Here is a 27,762-nt window from a genome sequence, read left to right as displayed (position 1 = left end):
AGATTAAAGTTAATATTAAACGTTAATCTCTAATATTTAGCAAAGCAAATGTCTCATATTTTTCTTAAAAAAAGAACAAATTAGAAGAACTTGTCGCAGACTGGAGTTAACGTGTGTGTTTCTCCTCAGAACCACCAGGGGGAGTGAAGAACCTGCAGGTGCTGAACCCGACCATGACCTCTCTGAACGTACGCTGGGAACCGGCCGATGGTCGAGTCAAAGAGTACAAGGTCCTCTACGTGCCCACGGCCGGAGGAGACGAGATCACGGTACGACAACGTCTACTTCCTGTCAGCGCAGGAAGTCGCGTGTGGAGACGCGATACGATTTCACGCAATGACACACACACACACAATAATTTGCAAGAGATGGAAGACGTCGCAGAAGCTAACCCGACATCGCGATGTCGTGAAAAGCTCTTGTTGTTGAACACGAGTTTCCTGCCTGTTTTTAAGCAGCTAACGAGTGCGATTTTGTTTGTTTAAACGCAGGAAAAAGTGTCGTCAGGAACGACCAACACCGTCCTGACGGGTCTGCAGCCCGACACTCAGTACACCGTCTCTGTGGTCCCGGTTTATCCTGAAGGAGACGGACTGAGTTTGTCTGAGAACGGGAAGACTAGTAAGAACCAGGACCGTCTCACACACACACACACACACACACACACACACACGGTTCACGAGCTAACGTGTGCTTCTCCTCAGGACCACCAGGGGGAGTGAAGAGCCTGCAGGTGCTGAACCCGACCATGACCACGCTGAACGTACGCTGGGAACCGGCCGAGGGTCAAGTCAGAGAGTACAAGGTGGTCTACGCTCCGGCCGCCGGAGGAGACGAGAGCATGGTACGACCACGACGCTACAGACGTTTACGATCCAGAACTCATCGTTGTTTTTATCGTAGCTAAAGCTCATCTACGTGGTTTTGTGTCTGAACGCAGGAAAAAGTGTCTGCAGGTACGACCACCACCGTCCTGAGAGGCCTGCAGCCCGACACCCTCTACACCGTCAGGCTGGTCCCGGTCTACGCCGAGGGGGACGGACAGAGCATCTCTGAGGACGGGAAGACCAGTAAGAACCATAGTACATTTATATATAATATAAATGTACTTAAAGGTCACTAATATACTTAAAGGTCACAAATATACTTAAAGGTCACAAATATACTTCAAGTTCCTGAATATACTTAAAATTCCAAAATCTACTTAAAGTCCTAAAATCTACTTATAATTCTAAAATCTTCTTAAATTTCCAAAATCTTCTTAAATTTCCAATCTATTTATAATTCCAAAATCTTCTTAAAGTTCCAAAATCTACTTAAATTTCTAAAATATACTTAATTTTCCAAAATATACTTAAAATTCTAAAAATATACTTAAAGTTCCCAAATCTTAAATTTCCAAAATCTACTTATTTCCAAAATCTTCATAAAGTTCCAAAATCTACATAAAGTTCCAAAATCTTTATAATTCCAAAATCTTTATAATTCCAAAATCTACTTTCAATTCCAAAATCTTCTTAAATTTCCAAAATCTTCTTAAATTTCCAATCTATTTATAATTCCAAAATCTTCTTAAAGTTCCAAAATCTACTTAAATTTCTAAAATATACTTAATTTTCCAAAATATACTTAAAATTCTAAAAATATACTTAAAGTTCCCAAATCTTAAATTTCCAAAATCTACTTATTTCCAAAATCTTCATAAAGTTCCAAAATCTACATAAAGTTCCAAAATCTTTATAATTCCAAAATCTACTTTCAATTCCAAAATCTTCTTAAATTTCCAAAATCTTCTTAAATTTCCAATCTATTTATAATTCCAAAAATCTACTTATAATTCCAAAATCTTCTTAAAGTTCCAAAATCTACTTAAATTTCTAAAATATGCTTAATTTTCCAAAATATACTTTAAATTCTAAAAATCTACTTAAAGTTCCCAAATCTTAAATTTCCAAAATCTACTTATTTCCAAAATCTTCATAAAGTTCCAAAATCTACATAAAGTTCCAAAATCTTTATAATTCCAAAATCTTTATAATTCCAAAATCTACTTTCAATTCCAAAATCTTCTTAAATTTCCAAAATCTACTTATTTCCTAAATCTACTTAAAGTTCTCAAATCTTCTTACATTTCCAAAATCTAATTAAAATTCCAAAATCTACTCTGTAATGTGAAAATGGGACATACCATCTCTGAGAACAAAAAGACGAGTTTGTCCGATATTTAAGAAAAGATTCTCATGTCTTTCCCTTCAGGGCCACTAGGGGGCGTAAAGGGCCTGCAGGTGACCGACCCCACCATGACCTCTCTGAACGTGGACTGGCAGCCGGCCGACGGAGCCGTTCGACTCTACAAGGTCTTCTACGTACCGGCCACCGGGGGGCGAGAGGAGATGGTGAGAGGACGACTAACTAACCAACCAACTAACTAACTAACTAACTAACGAAAACACCTAAATCACCTTTTACCACTTCTTCTTCTCTTTAACCAGGAACAAGTTCCCGCGACGACCACCACCACGGTCCTGAGGAACCTGCTGCCCGACACCGAGTACACAGTGTCCGTGTTACCCGTTTACCCGGCCAGGGAAGGCAAGCGCCAGTCAGAGAACGGAAAGACACGTGAGTCGGCGCGCTAAACCCCAACGTTTAAAAAGACGTAACTTACGTTAGGTTTAACGTACGAACGTTAACTAAACGGTGTGTGTCTTCGTCAGTGCCGCTCAGCGGAGTGGGAACCATGAGAGTCACTAACCCGACCATCACCTCACTCACCGTCAACTGGAATCCTGCAGACGGGAACGTTCAGGGCTACAAGGTCATCTACACTCCTGCTGACGGAGGTCTGGAGATCGTGGTAAGATCACCGCGCTCTGCACACAACGAGATCCTGACTTAACCCAGGTTAACTTGACTCAAGTTTAGTTTGTTTAGTTTAGTTTAATCTGAGCTAAATCTAAGCTAAACTAAATTTGTATCAAGTTTTGCTAGGTTTGCCAGATAAATCTCAAGTCAGGTTAGCTTGGGTTATGTAATCCAACTTGGATCTGATTAACTTGAGTTAAATCAATGTCTTTAGTTGAATCAGCTTCACTGGATTTGAGTCCAGTAGAGTTTGGTTTCGTCGACTTTAGTCGAGTTAACGTGAGATAAATGAAGTTAACCCGACTTGAGCCGTGTTAGCTTGAGTTAAGTAAGGTTTTAGGTCAGGTTAACTTGAATTCAATAAAGTCCAAGTCAGGTTTGCTTGAGTTTAGTCAAGGTAACTCAACTTGGATCTGGTTGAGCTTTAGTTCTATCAGGTTAACCTGACTTGAGTTAGGTTAACTTGAATTAGATCAGGTTCATGAGTTAAGTTCATTTGAATTGAGTCCATTTATCTTGGCTTGAGTCAGGTTAACTTGAATTAGCTCAGGGTCATGAGTCAGGTTAACTTGAATTAGCTCAGGGTCATGACTCAGGTTAACTTGAATTAGCTCAGGGTCATGACTCAGGTTAATTTGAATTAGCTCAGGTTCATGAGTCAGGTTAATTTGAATTAGCTCAGGTTCATGAGTCAGGTTAACTTGAATTAGCTCAGGGTCATGAGTCAGGTTAATTTGAATTAGCTCAGGTTCATGAGTCAGGTTAACTTGAATTAGCTCAGGTTAACTTGAATTAGCTCAGGGTCATGACTCAGGTTAACTTGAATTAGCTCAGGTTCATGACTCAGGTTAACTTGAATTAGCTCAGGGTCATGGTTCAGGTTAACATGTATCAGGTCCAGTTATCCTGGCTTGAGTCGGGTTTAGTTGACTTGGTTTGGGTCGATCTTTAAGTTGAGGTTACTTTTACATTTTGTTTCGATCCGAGCTTCTTTAATCCTGACTTTGAACGTTTCCTCCAGTAAAAAGTTGATCCAGACAAACCCTGGTGGTCAGACGGTGATTTACAGGCACAGATGTTTGAAGGTTGATCCTCAGACGACGATCAAAGATCTCAGTGAGGTTTTATTTAAAGTGCTGACTCATGTTTAGTGACAGAATAAAACCCAGAAACATTCAGCAGAACAAAAGCTTCTAAATCATGAATCTGAGGTGAATCTCTCATCGCTGACGCTGAACAAACACACGTTAATCCCCGTTAATCTGACGAGGAACAACAGGACGATTCCTGTGTCTGAGATTACGAGGATCACCTGTGACACAGGAATGTCCACGAGGAAAAGCAGGAACACGACTCATCGCTCAGGAACGTCGTTAAAGACCTGACTTTATGTGCTTTTCTTTAAAGTCGTCAATAAACGCAGTTTATTAGGAGTTAAAAAAATGACACGTGGTTCAAAAAAAGATCATAAAAACACACTGAGCTTTAACAGGTTTTAGTGTTTTACTGTTTTTAAATCATTTCATTTAAAAGGTCAATTTAACAACATATTTATCTCACTGTTAGACTGAAGTTTGTGAACCACTCACTGTCCCACACCAAAGTCCATAGAGAAAACCAGTGATTTTAACACCACAGCACAAAGGAGTTGTTGAATAACAGTAAAATCAGTAATTTAACTACCATTAGTTCAAATGTCTTATTTTGTAAAATTCGGCTTTTAAAATCCTTCATTTTGATTGACTTCAGTGACACAAAGTGACCACACGAGGCAGCAGAGGACTAACAACTCCCTGTGTCCCTGTGAGCTAAAATCACTGATTTTCTCTATGGGCTTTGGTGTGGGAGAGTGAGTGACTTTGGTGTGGGAGAGTGAGTGACTTTGGTGTGGGAGAGTGAGTGACTTTGGTGTGGGACAGTGAGTGACTTTGGTGTGGGAGAGTGAGTGACTTTGGTGTGTGAGAGTGAGTGACTTTGGTGTGGGCGAGTGAGTGAGTGACTTTGGTGTGGGACAGTGAGTGACTTTGGTGTGGGAGAGTGAGTGGACTTTGGTGTGGGAGAGTGAGTGACTTTGGTGTGTGAGAGTGAGTGAATTTGGTGTGGGAGAGTGAGTGATTTTGGTGTGGGAGAGTGAGTGACTTTGGTGTGGGAGAGTGAGTGACTTTGGTGTGAGAGAGTGAGTGACTTTGGTGTGGGAGAGTGAGTGACTTTGGTGTGTGAGAGTGAGTGAATTTGGTGTGAGAGAGTGAGTGACTTTGGTGCAGAGAGAGTGAGTGACTTTGGTGTGAGAGAGTGAGTGACTTTGGTGCAGGGAGAGTGAGTGACTTTGGTGTGTGAGAGTGAGTGAATTTGGTGTGAGAGAGTGAGTGACTTTGGTGCAGGGAGAGTGAGTGACTTTGGTGTGGCAGAGTGAGAGTTCCAGACTTGAGTTGAACACGTGTAAATTATAGGTTGGTTTAGTGAAACCCAGCTGTTTCCTTCCCTCTTCTGCTGGAGGTCAAAGGTCAGGACGCCTCAGGCTTGTAGTTCCACGTGTGTGTGTTAAAGGACGTTCTTGTGTGTTCTTGTGCAGGAACAAGTATCAGAGAGCACCACCTCCACCGTGCTGGAGAAGCTGCTGCCCGACACCCGTTACTCCATCACCGTGGTGCCCGTCTACGCAGAGGGAGACGGACCCAGTCTGTCCGACAGCGGCAAGACCAGTGAGACACGACCCTAACACTGACCTCTGACCTCTGACCTCTGACCTCTGACCTCTGACCTCTGACCCTCACTCACCCTCTTGTTTTCCCGCCTCAGGGCCTCTGGGCACCGTGAGGAACCTGCAGGTCACAGATCCGACCACCACCAGCCTGAACGCGCGCTGGGATCCTCCAGAGGGCAACGTACGCGAGTACATCGTCATCTGGGTGCCGGCGGCCGGCGGAGAACAGGAAGTGGTGAGACCCACAATCTTCCAAAATCTACTGAAAGTTCCCAAATCTACTTAAAGTTCCCAAAGCCACTCCTAATTGTCTCATTCATACCCTCTCTGATGTCACAGTTCCAGATGTTTGACTGTAACATCAGAAGCTCTATGAACTTTCTGCTCGGTCAGAACTCCTGAATTGTGTTTTAATCCAAACCTCCTCAGCTTCTGTCACAGTCTCCTCACGTCCTCACAAACATTTATTTGGACTTTTGTAAGAAAAAAAAAAAACATGTGTTTTTTATTGAGAATATTTTTATTTTCTCTTCAGTCTGTTCTGAGAAGAGAAAAGAAAATGTAATTTAAAACGACAAAAACAATTGTTAGAATGTGGCCTTCACTGACCTCTGTGACCTCTGTGACCTCTGTGACCTCTGTGACCTCTGTGACCTCTGTGACCTCTGCTGGAGAGGAAGTCATGATGGAGTCGTAACAAAGAAAAGGATGAGTTTTAATAGATGTCGATCATATGATTCATTATGATTTTAAAGGGATAGTTTAGGCTTTTTGAGGTGAAAAACTGACGCTGACTTTCTACGTCAGTTTAAGTCTACGATGACCACACCAAAATCACTCACTCTCCCACACCAAAGTCCACAGATAAAACCACTGATTTTAGCTCACAGGGACACAGGAGCTGCTGGCCCTCTGCTGCCTCGTGTGGTCACGTTGTGTCACTGAGTTAAGTCTAAATGAAATATTTTAAAAGCTGAATTCACTAAAATCAGTCATTGTAAGTTAGTGATGGAGGCAGCAGTGGATCAACAACTCCTGTGAACTCCTGTGTGCTGTGATGTTAAAATCACTGGTTTTCTCTATGGACTTTGGTGTGTGAGAGTGAGTGACTTTGGTGTGGGAGAGTGAGTGACTTTGGTGTGGGAGAGTGAGTGACTTTGGTGTGAGTGTTTTTGAGTGAAAAAAACCTGACTTAGCCACTGAATAAAAGACTCAAGTGATAAAATCTACTTCAGATTAAGTCTACGATGTCTTTAAGAACACGTTCATGTCTTTATTTCACTGTTAGACAGACTTTTCCTTGTGTAAACTAAAGTTTGTAAACCACTCACTCTCCCACACCAAAGTCCATAGAGTAAACCAGTGATTTTAGCATCACAGCACACAGGAGTTCACAGGAGTTGTTGATCCACTGCTGCCTCCATCACTAAGTTCTCACGTCTTATTCTGTCAATTCAGCTTTTAAAAAACTTTATTCTGATCTAAATTAATGACACAAAGTGACCACACGAGGCAGCATTAGACCAGCAGCTCCTGTGTCCCTGTGATGTTAAAATCACTGGTTTTCTCTATGGACTTTGGTGTGGGAGAGTGAGTGGTTTACAAACTTCAGTTTCCTGTTGTTAAAGTCTGTCTAACAGTTAAAGATAAAGACGTGAATGTTTCCTTAAAGACGTCGTAGACTCTTTTTCTTGTTGTTTTCTTCATGTTTCAGACACAGGGGGCGCTCTCAGCACTGACTTTGTTCAGTCAGAGCAGGTGTGATGATTTTTCTCCGACAGTGTTTTGATGTAAGGACACTTTGTGTCCAACAGTAAAATGTTTTCTTCTCGTCGTGGAAAACACATCAAATGTGAAGTTATTGAAGTTCATCAACATCTGGAAAAAACATCTCATTTTTCTTCCAAGTGAAGAGAAAACCTTCAACGTGAACTCGTGCGATAGTTTCCTGTAAAGCAGCAGCAGCAGCATCATAAGCAGCAGCAGCATCATAAGCAGCAGCAGCAGCAGCAGCGTCGTCGTCTCGAGGGGTTTTGTTTTTCTTTTCCTTCCACATTATGTCACTGTGTTGACGACAAGTCGTGGAAGGAGATGATTTGATTTGAAGTGAAATGATCTCAGCATCACGGGCAGATGTTAGGACTTCTCTTTAGTTTAGTGACTGTGAGTCTGAAGGTCCTGGAATCTTCCAGACGTCTCCTCTGAGCTTCTGCTGATGCACAAACACATGTTTACTCTGGTCTTGTTTAGTCCTGATCTGCAGCCAAAGCCTTTGTTTCCAGGACACAGACTTTTCTGATCCTCCCGTTGTTTCCAACGCTCTTTACTTTCTCTTCTTCTCTGGACCAGGACCAGGTTTCTGGAAGCACGACCAACACCGTCCTGAAGAACCTGGAGCCGGACACCGAGTACACGGTTACCGTGGTGCCCGTCTACCACGAGATGGAGGGAAAACCGCTGTCTCAGAACGGGAAAACAAGTGAGTTGGGAATTGGCTGAAGGTTGGATTGAGCTAAATTAAGCTAAGCTAACTAATCTACTAACTAACTTAACCAGGCTAAATTTAAGCAAAGAACAAACCAAATTAAAAAATACAAAAAAACACACGTAAATTCAGTGAAGCTAAACTATGCTAAGCTAACAATCTAACTAATTCATTAAAGCCAAGAGAAACCAAAGTAAAATAAACTAAACTAAAGTTAACAAGGCTAAACTAAGTTAAGATAAAATAAGATGACATCAACTACACCAAACCAAATTAAGCTAAACCATACAAAACAAAGCTAAAGTAAGTGAAGCTAAGCTACGCTAGGTGAACTAATTGCCTCAAGCTCAGAAAAACCAAAGTAAAGTGAACTAAACTTGACAAACAAGTGAGTTGGGAATTGTCTGAAGGTTGGATTAAGCTAAATTAAGCTAAGCTAACTAATCTACTAACTAACTTAACCAGGCTAAATTAATCAAAGAACAAACCAAATTAAAATAAGCTAAGTTAAGCTAAAATAAGCTATTATCTACCACACTAAATTAAGCTAAACTATACAAAAACACACCTAAATTAAGTGAAGCTAAACTAAGCTAAGATAACAAACTAACTAATTCATTAAAGCCAAGAGAAACCAAAGTAAATTAAACTAAACTAAAGTTATCAAGGTCAACTAACTACACCAAACCAAATTGAGCTAAACTATACAAAACAAAGCTAAAGTAAGTGAAGCTAAGCTACGCTAGGTGAACTAATTACCTCAAGCTCAGAAAAACCAAAGTAAACTGAACTAAACTTGACAAGGGTAAACTTACAGTAGTTGAGCTAAAATAAGCTAATACCAAGCACACTTGATCAAGCTAAACTATACAAAACAAAGCTAAATCAAGTGAAGCTAAGCTACGGATCTGTACAGAACTTTACCTGCTTGTAGCTTTTAGCATCTTACATAAACATTTGGACAAAATTCAGACTGATCTGTGAAGATGAACTTATTCAATGGGACTGAACCATGGTTCACTCTTAAATAAGGGTTCTTCTACAAGGGCTGAGGTTCTTCCTGGAACCATTTGCTTCTGAAAAACCTTTTCCTGAAGAAAGGGTTTTTCAAGGGTTCTTGGCAACACTAATGGTTCCAGTAAGAACCATTTTGATCCAGAGAATCCTTTAAAACCCCTTTCCTGAATAAAAGGTTTTAAAAGGGATCTTGGTGGAACCCTCCAAAAGGGTTCCAGGTAGTACATCTAAATCTATGCCAAATCTGTAGTCTCGATCCGATCCGGATTAAACTTAATCTCTTGGTGAAGCGTCTGGTTCTGCAAACACGTACCAGATTCTGTCCAAATCCGTCCACTCTTGACAGAGATATATTTTAGTTGATCTAACACTTTTGCCCGTTCTAAGAGAATGGGATTTCTTGAAAATGTGATCATGTTTCGTGACGTCATCAGTGGGCGGAGTCTTTCCAAACTTTAATGTGGAAGAAGATTCAGACCGATCCGTCAAAAGCCGCAGACAGGAAGTCGTTTATCCTTATCGTGAATTCTCTGTACGCCGACGATATCGGACTATTTATCACAGAAAGTGTATCTCTGTGATTAAAGGAGATTAGAATCGTTTGAATAACTGTAGTGAAGAACTTCCTCCTCCTCCTCTTCCTCAGATCCAATGGGAGCAGTAAAGAACCTGCAGGTGACCGACCCGACCTTCAGCTCGCTGGCCGTCCGCTGGCAACCGGCGGTCGGTAACGTCCGAACCTACAAAGTCTTCTACGCCGCTCAGCCGGGAGGAGAAGAGCAAACGGTAGGAAACCACTTTGACGCCGATGTCTTGTTTTCCGGCTGTGATCGGATTTTCGGAATCGGACTGATCGCGATGTTTTTTTTTCCCCGTTCCCCTGGTGAACAGGAGGAAGTGTCAGGCGGGACGACCAACACCGTCCTGAGGAACCTGGAGTCCGACACCGTCTACGACGTCGCCGTCGTTCCCGTTTACCCAGACGTGGAGGGAATACGTCAGGCGGAGAAGGGAAAGACGAGTGAGTGAATGTTGCTGAAAAATGATGCTAATCATGCTAATCATGCTAATCATGCTAATCACGTGTTCACAAAGAATCGTCGCTAAAGGTCCACGACACGGCATCTTTGCACGTTATCTCTTCTCTCTGTGTGTCGGACTTTGTTAGATTTAAAGGGTCCAACACATTACCTCAACATAAGATTCCCCAAACTAAATTAAGCTAAGCTAACTAATCTACTAACTAGACCCGTCTAAATTAAGCAAAGAACAAACCAAATGAAAATAAACTAATTAAGCTAAAATAAGCTATTATCAACTACACTAAATTAAGCTAAACTAACACCTAAATTAAGTGAAGCTAAACTATGCTAAGATAACGAACTAATTAATTAATTAAAGCTAAGAGAAACCAAAGTAAACTAAACTAAAGTTGATAAGGCTAAACTAAGTTAAGATAAAATAAGAAACCAAATTAAGCTAAACTATACAAAACAAAGCTAAAGTAAGTGAAGCTAAGCTACGCTAGGTGAACTAATTGCCTGAAGCTCAGAAAAACCAAAGTAAACTGAACTAAACTTGACAAGGCTAAACTTACAATAGTTGAGCTAAAATAAGCTAAAATCAAGCACACTTGATCGAGCTAAACTATACAAAACAAAGCTAACTCGAGTGAAGCTCAGCTACAATAAGCTAACACATTTTTTAAGCAGCTAACGCTAAGCAACGCCGTAATAAACTACACTTGACAAGGCTAAACCTGCTAAGCTACACAATTAAACAAAACGGATCAGTGACTCGACTTGTGAGGCTGAAAGTTGCATATTGGACCTTTAATATCGTCAGAAATCATCTTCACACGCCAGAGAAAAACAGGAACGACTTTCGCAGACGTTATTTTTTTGGACTCTTCCTTCTCGTTTTTATCGTCTTCTTAACGACCGAGTCGTGATTTACTCAATTGGACTCGAGCTCGAGGACGAACGTCACGACTGAACGAGTAAATAAATCACTAACGTCTTCATGACATCGTGATTATTTATCCGTGACTTTTTAATGTTAATATTTATTGTCTCTGACTAAACTCAGTCAGAAACATTTGTACAAACAGGTTCTCAGAAAACAACTCGTCTTTTACGGCCTCGTTTGGTTTTTATTTATTGTTGTTGAGAAATCAGTCAAATGAGAAACAAACAAACAGAAAAATGCTGAGTCATCGTTTTCTGAATTCAAATAAACAAACTGCAGTTTTTTTTCTCTATCAACGAGATCAAGACAACGTTAATATTTGTCGATTCTGAAAATTCTTGTTTAATGAAAACAAAACTTATGATTAAGAAAAACAGAGACAGAATGAAGTGACTCTTAAATTCGGTGACTCCACAGTAGATAAAGTGAGCTGATGAAGTTATTATATTGACGCGTCCTCCTCCTCCTTCACTGTCAAACCTCAGGTTTGTGATTCTGTGGTTCTCCATGTTTCAGAGGCTCTGGGTGGAGTGAAGAACCTCCAGGTGACAGATCCCACCACCAACTCCCTCAGGGTTCGCTGGGAACCGGCCGAGGGCGACGTCAGGACGTACCAGATCATCTACGCTCCTGCCACTGGAGGACCTGACGTCATGGTGGGTTTACCTTCATCTGCTCACACTTCATTCACTGATGGAGATCTGACTGAAGTCAACAACCTTCACTTAACTTAACTAACTAACTTACTAACTAACTAACGCCAAACTAAGCTAAGATACACTAAACTAACTAACTGACTAACACTAAGCTAAGATAAACTAAACTAACTAACTAACTAACACTAAGCTAAGATACACTAAACTAACTAACTGACTGACTAACACTAAACTAAGCTGAAATACACTAAACTAACTAACTAACTAACTGACTAACACTAAGCTAAGATACACTAAACTAACTTACTAACACTAAGCTAAGATACACTAAACTAACTTACTAACTGACTAACACTAAGCTGAAATACACTAAACTAAGCTAAGATACACTAAACTAACTAACTTACGCTAAACTAAGCTAAGATACACTAAACTAACTAACTAACACTAAGCTAAGATACACTAAACTAAGCTAAGATACACTAAACTAACTAACTTACGCTAAACTAAGCTAAGATACACTAAACTAACTAACTAACACTAAGCTAAGATACACTAAACTAACTTACTAACTGACTAACACTAAGCTGAGATACACTAAACTAACTAACTGACTGACGAACACTAAACTAAGCTAAGATACACTAAACTAACTAACTTACGCTAAACTAAGCTAAGATACACTAAACTAACTAACTAACTAACTGACTAACACTAAGCTAAGATACACTAAACTAACGTACTAACACTAAGCTAAGATACACTAAACTAACTAACTTACTAACTGACTAACACTAAGCTGAAATACACTAAACTAACTAACTTACGCTAAACTAAGCTAAGATACACTAAACTAACTAACTAACACTAAGCTAAGATACACTAAACTAAGCTAAGATACACTAAACTAACTAACTTACGCTAAACTAAGCTAAGATACACTAAACTAACAAACTTACTAACGCTTAACTAAGCTAAGATACACTAAACTAACTTACTAACTGACTAACACTAAACTAAGCTAAGATACACTAAACTAACTAACTTACTGACGAACACTAAACTAAGCTAAGATACACTAAACTAACCAACACTAAGCTAAGATAAACTAAACTAACTAATTAACAAACACAAAGCTAAGGTAAGATACACTAAACTAACTAACACTAAGCTAAGCTAACTAAACCAAGCCAAAGTAATTGACTGAACCATGCTAAACTAAGCTACGCCAAAGTAATTGACTGAACCATGCTAAACTAAGCTAAGCTAAACAAGACAAGACTAAACTAAACTAAACTAAACCAAGCTAAGCTTAAATAAGATAACTTCAGCTACACTCAGCTTAATGTAGCTAGCTTAACTTTAAGAGAAATCTAAGTGAAGTGAAGCTAAACTACACTTAGCTCAACATTAAGGTAAACATTCTTTTATTCTTTGGTGTTTTATGACAGTTAGCATCGTTAATGTTGCGTTTTCTGCTTCCTTAAACTTTTACTTTACCTTAAACTAAACTAACTTCACCAGAGAAAACTATCAACACTGTCTTATATTGATGAGTCGTAGCTAACACAGCTAACAATAACACGAGCTTGGATGAATCCATTTTATTGAGGAAAGTCTCAGAAGAGATCATCAGGTTTAAGTCACTAACTCATTATTGTCTGTTGTCGTTGACAGACTCAGGTGTCTGGCATCACCACAAACACAGTTCTCAGAGATCTTCTTCCAGACACCGAGTACAAAGTGACGCTGGTGCCTGTTTACGCCGACGCTGAAGGAAAACGCTCGTCTGAGAACGGGAAGACCAGTGAGTTTGATCATCATGATGAATGATTTTAGACAGAGTTTATATAGAGCTTTTCACCCATTCACCACTCTGTGTGTGTGTGTGCGTGTGTGTGTGTGGTCCACAGAGGCTCTGGGAGGAGTGAAGAACCTGAAGGTCACTGATCCGACCACCAGCTCCCTGAAGGTACGCTGGGATCCAGCAGAGGGCAACGTACGTCAGTATCGCATCTTCTACGTCCCCACGACCGCCGGAGCTGAAGACATGGTGAGCTTTCACACAGAGACAGGTTTTGTCTGTCAGATTATTACGTCATATACATAGTCTACAGTAATCTGGGTTATTAATGTGTGTGTGTGCGTGAGCAGGAGCAGGTGTCGGGCGGCACCACCAACACCGTCCTGAGGAACCTCCTGTCGGACACGCCCTACACTGTGACTGTGGTGCCCGTTTATCCAGAGGGAGAAGGTCTGCGTCAGTCTGACAACGGAAAAACACGTGAGTCTGACATCAGCCGTTAATATCTCAAAAGCCTGACTTTAAATCTCAGAATTCTGACTTTAAATCTCAGAATTCTGACTTAAAATCTCTGAATTCTGACTTAAAATCTCCGATTTCTGACTTTAATGTCAAAGCCTGACCTTAAAACTCAAAATTCGGACTTTAATCTCAAAAGCCTGTCTTAAACTCTCAGAATTTTGACTTTAATATCAAAAGCCTGATTTTAATTTCAAAAGCCCGACTTAAAATCTCAGAATTCTGACTTTAAATCTCAGAATTCTGACTTAAAATCTCTGAATTCTGACTTAAAATCTCCGATTTCTGACTTTAATGTCAAAGCCTGACCTTAAAACTCAAAATTCTGACTTTAATCTCAAAAGCCTGTCTTAAACTCTCAGAATTCTGACTTTAATATCAAAAGCCTGATTTTAATTTCAAAAGCCCGACTTAAAATCTCAGAATTCTGACTTTGATCTCAAAAGCCTGTCTTAAACTCTCAAAATTCTGACTTTAATCTCAAAAGCCTGATTTTAATTTCAAAAGCCCGACTTGAAATCTCAGAATTCTGACTTTAATATCAAAAGCCTGACTTAAAATCTCAGAATTCTGACTTTAATCTCAAAAGCCTGACTTAAACTCTCAGAATGAGGGTCTGACTTCATCTTTGCTCCCGTCAGTGTAAATAAGAAGCTAAAGGTGTTTTTTATGAAGCGCTAACTCTTTCCAGCTTTGTTGTTTTTTTCTTGTCCTTTTGTCCCCGGAGACTTTGTCTCGTTGAGTTTGATCTAAAACATGAAACGGATCCAAAACACGAGGAAGAAACGCAGTAAAGAAACGATGAATCATCAGAAAATCACTGGAGAATTTTCTTTCTCCGTTTTAGGTTTTTTCCTCAAATGTGAGCGTCTGCGAGCGGAAAAATCCACATCTGCTTCAGTTTAAGAGGAATTTAAGAGTTTTTACATAAACACAAACGTCTGCAGCGCTCGCTCATAAACACACGACTTCACTCTGAGTTTGAAGAACAAGAAGAATCTCTCTGTCACTTTATTTTGAAAATCCACTTTAATTCAATCATTAGTGCAGTTTTCCTGTAAAAAAAACTAATCTAATCTGAGATTATGATGTTTACTGTAAAGACTGAATTTTTATGGCCAAAAATCAACTTGATGTAAATAATAAAAGTCCTCCGATAATCCAGTGATAATCCACTGTTTGCTGGGATTAGAATAATCCAGATGATTGGATTATGTGATTTCAGAAGCAGTTTTCAAGATTTTAAAAATGTAAAACTTCTGCTAAAATAATTATCTCGCTCTTGAACGTGCGTTAACATCGTAAACATCATTAACATCTAAACATCGTAAACATTGTAAACATCGCAAACATCTGTAAATATTGTAAACATCATAAATATTGTAAACATTGTAAACATCGTAAAAATCTGTAAACATTGTAAACATTGTTTAACACTTTTATGTAAACATCGTAAACATTTAAACATTGTAAACATCGTAAACATCTGTAAATATTGTAAACACTGTAAACATTGTTAACATCGTAAACATGTTAACATCGTAAACATCTGTAAACATTGTTTAACACTGTTAACATTGTAAACATTGTAAACGTTGTAAACATCGTAAACATCAAAAAACTTTGTACACATTGTAAACATCTGTAAACATTGTAAACATTTGCAATCTTTTGGCCTTTAATTGAGGAATCAATGCGTCCTAAAGTGAAAAAAGACAAAGACTTTGCTCATTTCTGTCATTCTTAATAGATTTAAGAAGCTGAAAAACCACAGAAACAGTTTAATCCGACTTGCGTTAAATTAAAAACAGGAAGTGAGTGAGTTTAAGATGATAATCCAGATTACATGTGAACATCTGGTCCATGTAGAAGTGGACGTTTGTCCCACTTTGTTCTGGTGTTTAGTCTCTAACTGGAGGATGTCGACGCGTCCTCACTTCACTGTGACCTCTCTGTGACCTCTCTGTGACCTCTGTGACCTCTGTGTGACCTCACTGTCTCTCTCTGTGTGACCTCTGTGTGACCTCTCTGTGACCTCTCTGTGACCTCTGTGTGACCTCACTGTCTCTCTCTGTGTGACCTCTGTGTGACCTCTCTGTGACCTCTGTGTGACCTCACTGTCTCTCTCTGTGTGACCTCTGTGTGACCTCTGTGTGACCTCTGTGTGACCCCTGCAGTTCCCCGCACGCCGCCCAAGAACATTAAGGTGTATAATCCCACCCCCAACAGCCTGAACGTGCGCTGGGAGCCGGCCACAGGTCAGGTCCAACAGTACCGGGTCACCTACGCCCCGCTGACCGGAGCTAAACCTGCTGAGTCGGTGAGTTTCTGCACACACACACACACACACACACACACACGATCTGTGACCTCAGGGGGAGGAGTCAGGGGAGGAGTCAGGGGAGGAGTCAGGGTTCCTTCTGAGGTCACCAGTGAAGAACGTCCCAAAAAAACATTGATGTTGATGTTGTTTCACCTTTAAAGTCATAATAAATGTGACGTGAGGTCAGATTAGGAGATTATTCAGGTGTGTGTGTGTGTGTGTGTGGGTGTGTGTGGGTGTGTGTGTGGTGTGTGTGTGTGTGTGTGTGTGTGTGTGTGTGTGTGTGTGTGTGTGTGTGTGTGTGTGTGTGTGTGTGTGTGTGTGTGTGTGTGTGTGTGTGTGTGTGTGTGTGTGTGTGTGTGTGTGTGTGTGTGTGATTATGTCACTGCTGTGTTTAATTTGCTTGTTTAAACAGAGCGATGATGATGATGATGATGATGATGATGATGACATCATGGCAAACATCAAAGCTCATGATAAATTTCACGACTGACTAATCTGACCCGGTCATTAATCTGACCCGGTCATTAATCTAATCTGGTGATTCCTCTCGTTAATGGACGTTAATGTTCAGACTCATCAGAACCAGGTGGCTCTGATCAGATAAATCAGCTGTAATCTGAGTAATCTCATGGATGCATTTTGGTCTGGATTTAAGATCGACTTTTTCTTGATTTCTATTCTTATTTATCCTGAGATCCTGACTCAGAAAGTTCATGATTTAGTTCCTGACTCAAGACTTCTCTTGAGGCTGAAAAGTCCTGCCTTTAGATTTCTTAATCCTGGGTCTTCTCTTGTGGTTTTAGATCAGGTCTTGATCCTACTTGAGGCTCATTTGAGACTTATTTGACTTTATTCCAGACTGAGGACCTGTTGGTTATGGTCCTAATTCAGAAGTCTATGGATTTGATTCCTGATTTAAGACTTCATGTCAGACTTAAAGGTCCTGGTTTGGATTTCCTGGTCTTGACCTGGTTCTTCCCTTGATGTTTGAGTCTTGTAGGTCTTGGTCCTGTTGTAGGACTTCATTTGAGACTTGTTGGTCTTTGGACCTCTGAGTCTTGTCTTTTGAGGTCTTGACCCGGGAGTCTTGACCTCGACTGGTCTGCTGTCCTGGTCCTGTAGGTCCTGACCTTTGACCTGGGACTGTTGATGACCCACAGTGAGGTCAGAGGTCAGCGTGGGGTCAGACTCTCTCTTCTTCTTCTTCTTCTCTTTGGTCCTGTTGTTGTTGTTAATGTTTCCTTCAGTGTTGGTTTGGATGTCGCACACGTGGACATGTGCGGTCACCGTGGTTACCGTGGTTACAGGGAATCAGCGCTCTTTCACGCTCTGTTTCACGCTCTGCTGCAGACGTCTGGATCTCAGTGAGACTCAGATTAGACACACGTGTGTTTGTGGCGGATTCCTGTTGACCTCTGTCTGACCTCTGTCTGTGCTGTGAATGATGAGTCCAGATGACCTTTGACCTTTGACCTGGTCACTGACACTAACGTCTTCAGTAGAAGACAAACGTGGTTTGGCGTGAAGATCGATTTGAGCCGACGTCACACACTGAAGAGTCAGAGATCATCGTGATGACAGAGCGCTCACTCGCCGCGCACACACACACACACACACACACACACACACACACACACACACACACACACACACACACACACACAGTGTTTATGTGTCTTTGTTAGTGTTTGAGCAGAAACTCTGGCAGAAGAACATCAGCGATCAACAGTGAACTCATTATGGACGTGATCTGTGTGTGTGTGTTTTTTAATCATTTAATGGTTAAATCTAAAATCTTCTTCTTCTTCTTCTCTTAAAAAAACAAAGGTTCTGGTTCCAGGGAACCTGAACACGGCGTTCCTGGACAACCTGATCCCAGACACTCCGTACTCTGTCAGTGTGTCTGCGCTGTACGCTGACGGAGAAGGACGACCTGTGAAGGACAGCGGCAAAACATGTACGTCACTGTGACTGTAGACCACTCACTCTGCCACACCAAAGTCACTCACTCTGCCACACCAAAGTCACTCACTCTCCCACACCAAAGTCCATAGAGTAAACCAGTGATTTTAACATCACAGCACACAGGAGTTCACAGGAGTTGTTGATCCACTGCTGCCTCCATCACTAACTTACAATGACTGATTTTAATGAATTCAGCTTTTAAAAAACTTCATTTGGATTAACTTCAGTGACACAAAGTGACCACACGAGGCAGCAGAGGACCAGCAGCTCCTGTGTCCCTGTGAGCTAAAATCACTGGTTTTCTCTATGGGCTTTGGTGTGAGAGAGTGAGTGGTTTACAAACTTCAGTTTCCTGTTGTTAAAGTCTGTCTAACAGTGAAGATAAAGACGTGAACGTGTTCTTAAAGATGTCGTAGACTTTAACTTACTGCACAGTCAGAGATATCTGCTTCAAACCTGCTGCATTTGTCATTTATTTGGTGAAATCTATCTGCAAAATAATGCAGTTAACCACTGTGTGTGTGTGTGTGGTGTGTGTGTGTGTGTGTGTGTGTGTGTGTGTGTGTGTGTGTGTGTGTGTGTGTGTGTGTGTGTGTGTGTGTGTGTTGCAGTGCCTCGTGCTGGTCCCAGGAACATGCGAGTGTTTGATGCCACCACCAACACCCTGACCATCGGCTGGGATCACGCTGAAGGTCCTGTCAGACAATACAAGATCGCCTACGCCCCCCTGACCGGAGACCCCATCACTGAGTTTGTGAGTGTGTTAATATATATACACTAAATATGTTCACTCAACCACTCACTCTCACACACCAAACCCCATAGAGAAAACCAGTGATTTTAGCTCACAGGGACACAGGAGCTGCTGGTCCTCTGCTGCCTCGTGTGGTCACTTTGTGTCACTGAGTTAAGTCTAAAGTAAATATTTTAAAAGCTGAATTCACTAAAATCAGTCATTGTAAGTTAGTGATGGAGGCAGCAGTGGATCAACAACTCCTGTGAACTCCTGTGTGCTGTGATGTTAAAATCACTGGTTTACTCTATGGACTTTGGTGTGGGAGAGTGAGTGACTTTGGTGTGGGAGAGTGAGTTCCTTTGGTGTGTTGGAGAGTGAGTGACTTTGGTGTGGGAGAGTGAGTGACTTTGGTGTGGGAGAGTGAGTCACTTTGGTGTGGGAGAGTGAGTCACTTTGGTGTGAGAGAGTGAGTGACTTTGGTGTGGGAGAGTGAGTGACTTTGGTGTGAGAGGGTGAGTGACTTTGGTGTGGGAGAGTGAGTGACTTTGGTGTGAGAGAGTGAGTGACTTTGGTGTGGGAGAGTGAGTGACTTTGGTGTGCGAGAGTGAGTGACTTTGGTGTGGGAGAGTGAGTGACTTTGGTGTAGGAGAGTGAGTGACTGGTGTGGGAGAATGAGCGACTTTGGTGTGGGAGAGTGAGCGACTTTGGTGTAGGAGAGTGAGTGACTTTGGTGTAGGAGAGTGAGTGACTTTGGTGTGGGAGAGTGAGTGACTTTGGTGTGAGGAGAGTGAGTGACTGGTGTGGAAGAGTGAGTGACTTTGGTGTGAGAGAGTGAGTGACTTTGGTGTAGGAGAGTGAGTGACTTTGGTGTGGGAGAGTGAGTGACTTTGGTGTGGGAGAGTGAGTGACTTTGGTGTGGGAGAGTGAGTGAGTGACTTTGGTGTGGGAGAGTGAGTGAGCTGAATCCTTCATCATGATGACATCATCACGTTGTTCTCAGGGTTTTCTTCTTGTGATGTTCCTCTCAAACTATGCAGTGATGTCATCACTTCCCAGAATTCCTTTGGCTCGGTCTCATCATCAATCACAGATTACAGAACAATTACAGACTGGTTTAAACAAACAGTTTCAAACTGAGCCATAATAACGTTATTAATGTCTTCACTTAGGAGTCAGGGGGCGGAGTCAGGGGGCGGAGTCAGTGCAGCTGTGTTTCCTCTTGTTAGTGAATCTGTCGTCAGTGAATCTGAGGACGATGATTATTCACGTTCAGCTCAGTTTATCAGCTGATCCACACACGCTGAAGTCATGGAAACTGTCAATCAAAAGACTGACTCCGCCTTTTAGACACGTCCTCCAATCATCACGCAGAAGACCGGCGTCTGAACCCCGCCCACTGCTCCATTGACTCCCAGAAACTACTACTAAAATACTACTAAAACTATTACTAAACTATGACTAAACAACTACTACTAAACTACTACTAAAATACTGCTAAAACTACTACTAAACTATTACTAAAACTACTACTAAACTATGACTAAACGACAACTACTACGACAACTACTACTAAAATACTACAAAACTACTACTAAAATACTACTGAAACTACTATTAAACTACTTCTAAAAGTACTACTAAACTACTACAAAGCTATGACCAAAACTACGACTAAAATACTACTAAAACTACTCCTAAAAGTAAAACGATGACTAAACTACTACTAAAGTAATACTAAAACTACTACTAAAACCAATAATAAAATACTACTGAAACTACTATTAAAAGTACCACTTAAGTACTACTAAAACTACTACTAAACTATGACTAAACGACGACTACAACTACTACTAAAACTACTACAAAATACTACTGAAACTACTACTTAAAGTACTACTAAACTACTACAAAACTACTACTAAAACTATGACTAAACTACTACTAAACTACTCCGAAAAGCACTACTAAAATACTACTAAAACGACTACTAAAAGTACTACTAAAACTATGACTAAACTCCTACTAAAAGTACTACTAAACTACTACTAAAACTATGACTAAACTCCTACTAAAAGTACTACTAAACTACTACTAAAACTATGACTAAACTACTACTGAACTACTCCGAAAAGCACTACTAAAGTACTACTAAACTACTCGTAAACTCCTCAGCTGAAGCTCAGGTTTAAATGATCTGACTCATGTTTTAAACCATGACTCAGTCTTAAAAACTCCACATTTCTCAGTTTCTTTCATTTCTGTCCAGATTTTTAAAATCACTCAAAAATGTGTTTGTTTGTTGTTTCCTGACTGATGAAGACACTGAAACATTAAAACACTCAAACATCAAAATCACATTAAATCACCTGATCAATTATCTCACCATTATTTGCAGCTGTGAGTAAAAAAAAACGTCACTTTTCTACAAACAAACACGTACGTTCCTCCTGCGTCTGACATCCTCTAACCTCTGACCTCTAACCTCTGACCTCTGACCTCTGACCTCCTCAGACGACCGTCCCTGGAAACAGAAACAACGCCATGCTGCAGAACCTGAACCCTGACACACCGTACAACATCACTGTGGAGGCCGTGTACGCAGAGGGTCCTGGAGGAGAACTCAACGGGAACGGACGCACAGGTGAGGGAGTGATGTCATCACCTGACCTCCTGACCTCCTGACCACCACATTTTCCATGAAATATCCATGTTTTATTCCCTTGTTGAGAATCCTGAGTCCTAATCCTGGTCATCCACTGTCCTCCATGTTTTCCTGCTCCACACACACCTGGTCCAGATAAATGAGTCGTTCCTGGGCTTCTGCAGAGCCGCGTTCACCTGTTTTTATTTGTTTGTTTGTGTTGTTTTTATCATCATTTAATCATTTTTATATATTTTTTCTGCCGTTTTTTATTGTTTGTTTTTATGTGACAGCACTTTTTGTGTTGTTTTTAAATGATAGAAACAGATGAAATACATGTGTGTTTTACTGTAACGTGTGTGTGTGTGTGTGTGTGTGTGTCACAGTGGGTCTTCTCAGCCCCAGAAACCTCAGAGTCTCAGATGAATGGTACACTCGCTTCAGAGTCTCCTGGGATCCTGTTTCTGCTCCAGTCCAGGGTTACAGACTCATCTACTCTCCGACAGGAAGTGAGTTCATTCATCATAAAAATACTACTAAACTACTGCTGAAACTACTGCTGAAACTACTGCTGAAACTACTACTAAACTACTACTGAAACTCATCTACTCTCCTACAGGAAGTGAGTTCACTCATCATAAAACTGCTATGAAATCTACTACTAAATCTACTACTAATACTACGAGTAAAACTATTACACAACTACAACTAAAACTACTACTAAACGACGACTAAAGCTACTACTAAACTACGACTAAAACTACTACTAAACTACGACTAATCTACTACAAAACTACAACTAAACTACGACTAAAACTACTACTAAACGACGACTAAAACTACAACTAATCTATTAATAAACTACTACAAAACTACTGCTAAATTACGACTAAACTATGACTAAAACTATTACTAAACTATAACTAAAACTACTACTAAACTAATACTAATATTACTACGAAATCTACTACTAAAACTACGACTAAAACTATTACTAAACTACTACTAATCTACTACAACTAAAACTACTACTAAACTACGACTAAAGCTCCTACTAAACTACGACTAAAACTGCTTCTAAACTACAACTAAAACTATTACTAAAACTGCTATTAAACTAAGACAAAACTACAACTAAAACTACTACTAAACTACGACTAAAACTACTACAACTGAAATTACTACTAAACTATGACTAAAACTACTACTAAACTACAACTAAAACTACTACTAAACTAATACTAATATTACTACGAAATCTACTACTAAAACTACGACTAAAACTATTACTAAACTACTACTAATCTACTACAACTAAAACTACTACTAAACTACGACTAAAGCTCCTACTAAACTACGACTAAAACTGCTTCTAAACTACAACTAAAACTATTACTAAAACTGCTATTAAACTAAGACAAAACTACAACTAAAACGACTACTAAACTACGACTAAAACTACTACAACTAAAATTACTACTAAACTACGACTAAAACTACTACTAAACTACAACTAAAACTACTACTAAACTACACCTAAAACTACTACAAAACTACGACTAAAACTCCTACTAAAATTACGACTAAAACTACTGCAAAACTACAACTAGAACTACTACAAAGTTACGACTAAAACTGCTACAAAACTACGACTAAAACTGCTAAATCTAATACTAAAGTACTACTGAAACTCATCTCCTCCTCCTCAGGCTCCGATCCGCCCATGGACTTCTTCTCCGTTCAGATCTAACATTACTCGTTTACTTCTTCTTCTCCTCAGGCTCCGATCCGCCCATGGACTTCTTCGTGGGCGACGTGACGTCGTACACGCTGCACAACCTTCAGCCTGGAACCACGTACGACGTCAAAGTCATCGCTCAGTACACCGGCGGCACGAGCGCGCCGCTCAACGGGAAGGGAACCACGCGTACGTAAAAACACGTGTAGCTAACGGTGTTTTTTCACGTGCACGACGACGCAAAGACCGGTGTGTGATGAAATGTCTCCGTGTGTCCTCAGTGGACCTGAACGTGTCCAACATCGAGACGTACGGCGTCGACCACGACAAGTTCTGCATCAAATGGGCTCCTCACCGCGCGGCTACGTCGTACCGCATCAGACTCAACCCCGTGGACCGTAAGTCTCCGCCCACACGGGCGTCACCTGACGCCGTCACTTCCTCTGACCTGTCACATGGAGCGTTAGCAACATTTAGCACAGCAGTCAGTTTTACTGTTCCACTGGATTTGACAGAAAGGGGGCGCTAAAGTCCCGTCCAAGAGGAGAACGCAGATTAGCTACACTAGCGGCTGAAGCAGCCATGTTTTGATGTTTGATTCATTTATCCAAATACCATACCGTACCAGGAGCTACGTTAGCGTGACAGTGTGTGCCATTGTTGCTAGGCGCTAGGGCATCTGTGTTGACGTTAGCAGCTAGTTTACCCTTTAGCATCAGTATGTTAGCATCGACTGTATCCAGTGGCCTCGGTGGTTTGTTGTTAGCAGCTAGTTTAGCCAGACCCTGCTGCATCAGTATGTTAGCATCTACTGTAGCCAATGGCATCTGGGGTTTGTTGTTAGTAGCTAGTTTAGCCAGACCCTGTAGCATCAATATGTTAGCATCTGCCCTAGCCAAATGCCATGGCCTTGGAGTTTGTTGTTTGCAGCTAGTTTTAGCTGCTGTGGCATCAGTATTTGAACCCTAACCCTTTGACACGAGTGTTTGAGACTTCTGTGTTAGCAGCTACATTAGCAGCTACTGTACTAGCTGCAAAGCTACGTCGACCTGCTAACAAACAAAACAAACAGCGCTGAACAAGCTCAGAAAAAGTGAAATACAATAGTTTTTTTCAGCAAATTGAATAATCACGTTTGACTGTTGGACGATGGTGTGTCCTCAGTAGGACCGTGATGGACGATGGTGTGTCCTCAGAAGGACCGTGATGGACGATGGTGTGTCCTCAGTAGGACCCTGATGGACGACGGTGTGTCCTCAGTAGGACCCTGGTGGACGATGGTGTGTCCTCAGAAGGACCGTGATGGACGATGGTGTGTCCACATTAGGACCCTGATGGACATGATAACATGTGATAGACCAGATGTCTCAGAGTCTCAGATGAAGTCATCTCAGCGTTTATCAGATGGAGCATTTTTATTTTCCTGTTTATCTCCAGGCGTCGTCTTTGTGATTATTACTGGATGGAAGTTTTGGCAGAGATTTAAAAGCAGCCGACGTCCGAGCTTTTAACGTGCACGCCCTGTGTGTGTGTGTGTGTGTGTGTGTGTGTGTGTGTGTGTGTGTGTGTGTGTGTGTGTGTGTGTGTTTTACACCCTTTACAAACACACGACACAGTCTTTGATTCTCATCTGGATCAGATTCACACCTGGATGTGAGTTTGCAGCGTGGATAATTAAACATCTCCATGCTAATCATTAGCACGTTTAGCCGTGATTTACAGATATGCTGTTTTAACCAATGACAGAGGGTCACACACACACACACACACGTCCTTCACCTGTCCGTAAACTCTCTGCTGACGTGTCCGTCATCATCATATATGAGCGACGAGTGTGCGATGAGACACAAAGTGACCACACGAGGCAGCAGTAGACCAGCAGTTCCTGTGTCCCTGTGAGCTAAAATCACTGATTTTCTCTATGGGCTTTGGTGTGGGAGAGTGAGTGGTTGTTAAAGTCTGTCTAACTTAATCTGACTCCAGAACAGTGGCTCGTTCTTCACTGATGTTTATCAGACGTAATCCCTGCAGCCTGTGATGTGTCTAACGATGATTCCGACCACAGATCCGTTATCTTTCTTTTTCTTCAACAATCACGTCGAGCGGCGTCCGACGTAGAGTGTTGTTGTTGTTGTTGTTCCGCGCAGCAGCGTTGCATCATGGGAGCTGCTGCTGCGGCCGCTCGGCCGACAGCTGATGATGAAGCGCTTGTTGTTTAAAGCTGAGAGCTTCTCTGAGAACGTGGCTCCATCATCCGTGTCATAAACACACTTTTGTTTGTTTGTGGCGACTGTGACGCGCCGTGTAAATACGAAGCCTTATTATGAATATATCACGGAGCCGGAGCGCCGCGATGTAAACACTTCACTGGAGAAGAGTTTTTATATTTGTGTTTCTCTGACAACCGTGTTTTAAATAGATTTAGATATGAACTTGTTGTTGCTGTTGCTTCCTGTGGCCACTGGGCCCCTAAAATTCCATGTACATCAAATGATGTACAGAATATATATCACTCAACGCTTCCTCCCTGTTGCCAGTAGGTGGCGCTGTGGCGATACGCACTTTTAAACGTGCAGATGTACCTTGTCGTGGCTGCTATTGTAGCCGCTAACTTGCTGGTGCTGCTGCTTCTACTGTAGCTGCCACCTTTCTGCTAATTTAGCTGCTAGCTGCCACTGTAGCCAGCAGTGTCAGTGTTAGCAGTTGCTGCTAACGTCAAACACCGTTTCCACGGTGATTAAAAACCTTTCACAGCAGCACGACTTTAATAATCATGCTAGGTTTTAGCCTGAATTTTATTTATTATTTATCTGTTTTAATAAAGAACTCCAGTTAGTAGTTTTTCATGGCAGAGAACTAAAACAAGCTCTTGCTAACGTTAGCTCCCTGTTGCCAGTAGGTGGCGCTGTGACTATACTCACCTTTAGATGTGCAAATGTATCTAGGTGCTGTTGTAGCTGCTAGCTTGTTGCTTCCCACCAAGGTAGTTGCCAAGTTGCTGCTGCTGTTGGTTGCTATTGTAGATGCTATTGTAGTCGCTAACTTGCTGATACTGCTGCTTCTATTGAAGCTACTACTGTAGCTGCCACCTTTCTGCTACTCTAGCTGCTAGCTGCCATTGCAGCCAGCAGGTGGCGCTCTGACTATACTCAGTCACGTTTAGACGTGCAGATGTATCTTGGTGCTGTTGGAGCTAGCACTGTAGCTGCTAGCTTGCTGCTTCTGTAGTTACCGTAGTTTGTTGTTATTGTTGCCACTAACTTGCTGGTACTACTGTAGCTGCTAGCTGCCACTGTAGCCAGTAGGATCAGTGTTAGCAGTTGCTGCTAACGTCAAACACTGTTTCCATGGTGAATTCCAGTTAGTAGTTTTTCATGCAGGAGAAGAAACATTCTCTTGCTAAAATTAGCTTCCTGTTGCCCGTAGGTGGCGCTGTGACTGTAGTCACCTTTAGACGTGCAGATCGTCTCAAAGACAGGATGCTAACAAAGAAGATCGACAACGCTCAATTGCAGTTTTGTCACGAATCAGAAAAACTAGCTTATTTCCCATTTCTCTGCCTTGTTGACCTCTGACCTCTGACCCTTTAAGTCTAAAGTGATGTTTGTCTGTGGCGTGCAGCGTCCAGCAGAGGGCAGCAGGAGATCACCATCCCCGCGGGCGCCCCTCAGTACTGCTTTGACGGACTGTCGCCCGACGCTCTGTACACGGCCGCCGTCTTCGTCCAGACGCCAAACCTGGAAGGACCGGGCGTTAGCGCTAAAGAGAGGACGCGTGAGTGTTTACAACGTCAACACGTGTGGAATAAACCAACTGTTTTACTGTTGTTGTTGTTGTTGTTTATGACAAACACACTGACGTCACCCCTGCTTTGTCACAGTGGTGAAGCCCACTCCTGTTCCGACACTCCCACCAACACCAGCACCTCCTCCCACCATCCCCCCCGCCTGGGCAGGTAAGAACACCATGGTACAGTCCAGCCACGTCTGTGACAGAAGCTAATTACTAAACTATTAAACACATGATTACGACGCGTGGTCACGTGTCTCAGCTCCCCCTGCTGGACATTAAAGCACACTAACGTCATTGTTTGTTTGTTTGTTTGTTTGTTTTCCCTCTTCAGTTTGTAAAGGAGCTAAAGCAGACTTGGTTTTCCTCATCGACGGCTCGTGGAGCATCGGAGAAGACAGTTTCACTAAAGTCAAACACTTCGTCTCAGACATGGTCGGAGCGTTCGATGTCGTCGGACCTTCAGGAATGCAGGTTTGTTTGTTTGTTTGTTTGTTTTAATAAAAACTTTATGAAGTAATAAATTCACAAGCTTCACCATCAAACAAA

At 41.5% G+C, this 27,762-nt stretch overlaps 1 protein-coding gene across 1 annotated transcript in view; it reads left to right on the top strand.

The window, feature by feature from the left end:
• col12a1b (collagen, type XII, alpha 1b) overlaps nt 1–27,762 on the top strand; it is a 114,113-nt gene that overhangs the window by 70,227 nt on the left and 16,124 nt on the right. Inside the window, exons 34-59 of the mRNA XM_083898677.1 lie at nt 130–269; nt 492–621; nt 705–844; nt 941–1,070; nt 2,257–2,396; nt 2,493–2,622; nt 2,718–2,857; nt 5,438–5,567; nt 5,665–5,804; nt 7,919–8,048; nt 9,718–9,857; nt 9,963–10,092; nt 11,556–11,695; nt 13,373–13,502; nt 13,609–13,748; nt 13,850–13,979; nt 16,196–16,338; nt 18,172–18,301; nt 18,921–19,063; nt 21,557–21,686; nt 22,073–22,195; nt 23,467–23,613; nt 23,706–23,822; nt 27,046–27,198; nt 27,305–27,379; nt 27,548–27,687. Of these exons, the coding sequence (XP_083754803.1) occupies nt 130–269; nt 492–621; nt 705–844; nt 941–1,070; nt 2,257–2,396; nt 2,493–2,622; nt 2,718–2,857; nt 5,438–5,567; nt 5,665–5,804; nt 7,919–8,048; nt 9,718–9,857; nt 9,963–10,092; nt 11,556–11,695; nt 13,373–13,502; nt 13,609–13,748; nt 13,850–13,979; nt 16,196–16,338; nt 18,172–18,301; nt 18,921–19,063; nt 21,557–21,686; nt 22,073–22,195; nt 23,467–23,613; nt 23,706–23,822; nt 27,046–27,198; nt 27,305–27,379; nt 27,548–27,687 (3,461 nt within the window). The remainder of the gene's footprint in view (nt 1–129; nt 270–491; nt 622–704; nt 845–940; nt 1,071–2,256; nt 2,397–2,492; nt 2,623–2,717; nt 2,858–5,437; nt 5,568–5,664; nt 5,805–7,918; nt 8,049–9,717; nt 9,858–9,962; nt 10,093–11,555; nt 11,696–13,372; nt 13,503–13,608; nt 13,749–13,849; nt 13,980–16,195; nt 16,339–18,171; nt 18,302–18,920; nt 19,064–21,556; nt 21,687–22,072; nt 22,196–23,466; nt 23,614–23,705; nt 23,823–27,045; nt 27,199–27,304; nt 27,380–27,547; nt 27,688–27,762) is intronic.

The sequence above is a fragment of the Microchirus variegatus genome (assembly GCF_963457635.1).
Source record: "Microchirus variegatus genome assembly, chromosome: 12".
Lineage (NCBI taxonomy): Eukaryota > Metazoa > Chordata > Actinopteri > Pleuronectiformes > Soleidae > Microchirus > Microchirus variegatus.
The sequence above is the reverse complement of the archived record's forward strand: the minus strand, read 5'-3'. Positions and strand labels throughout refer to the sequence as shown.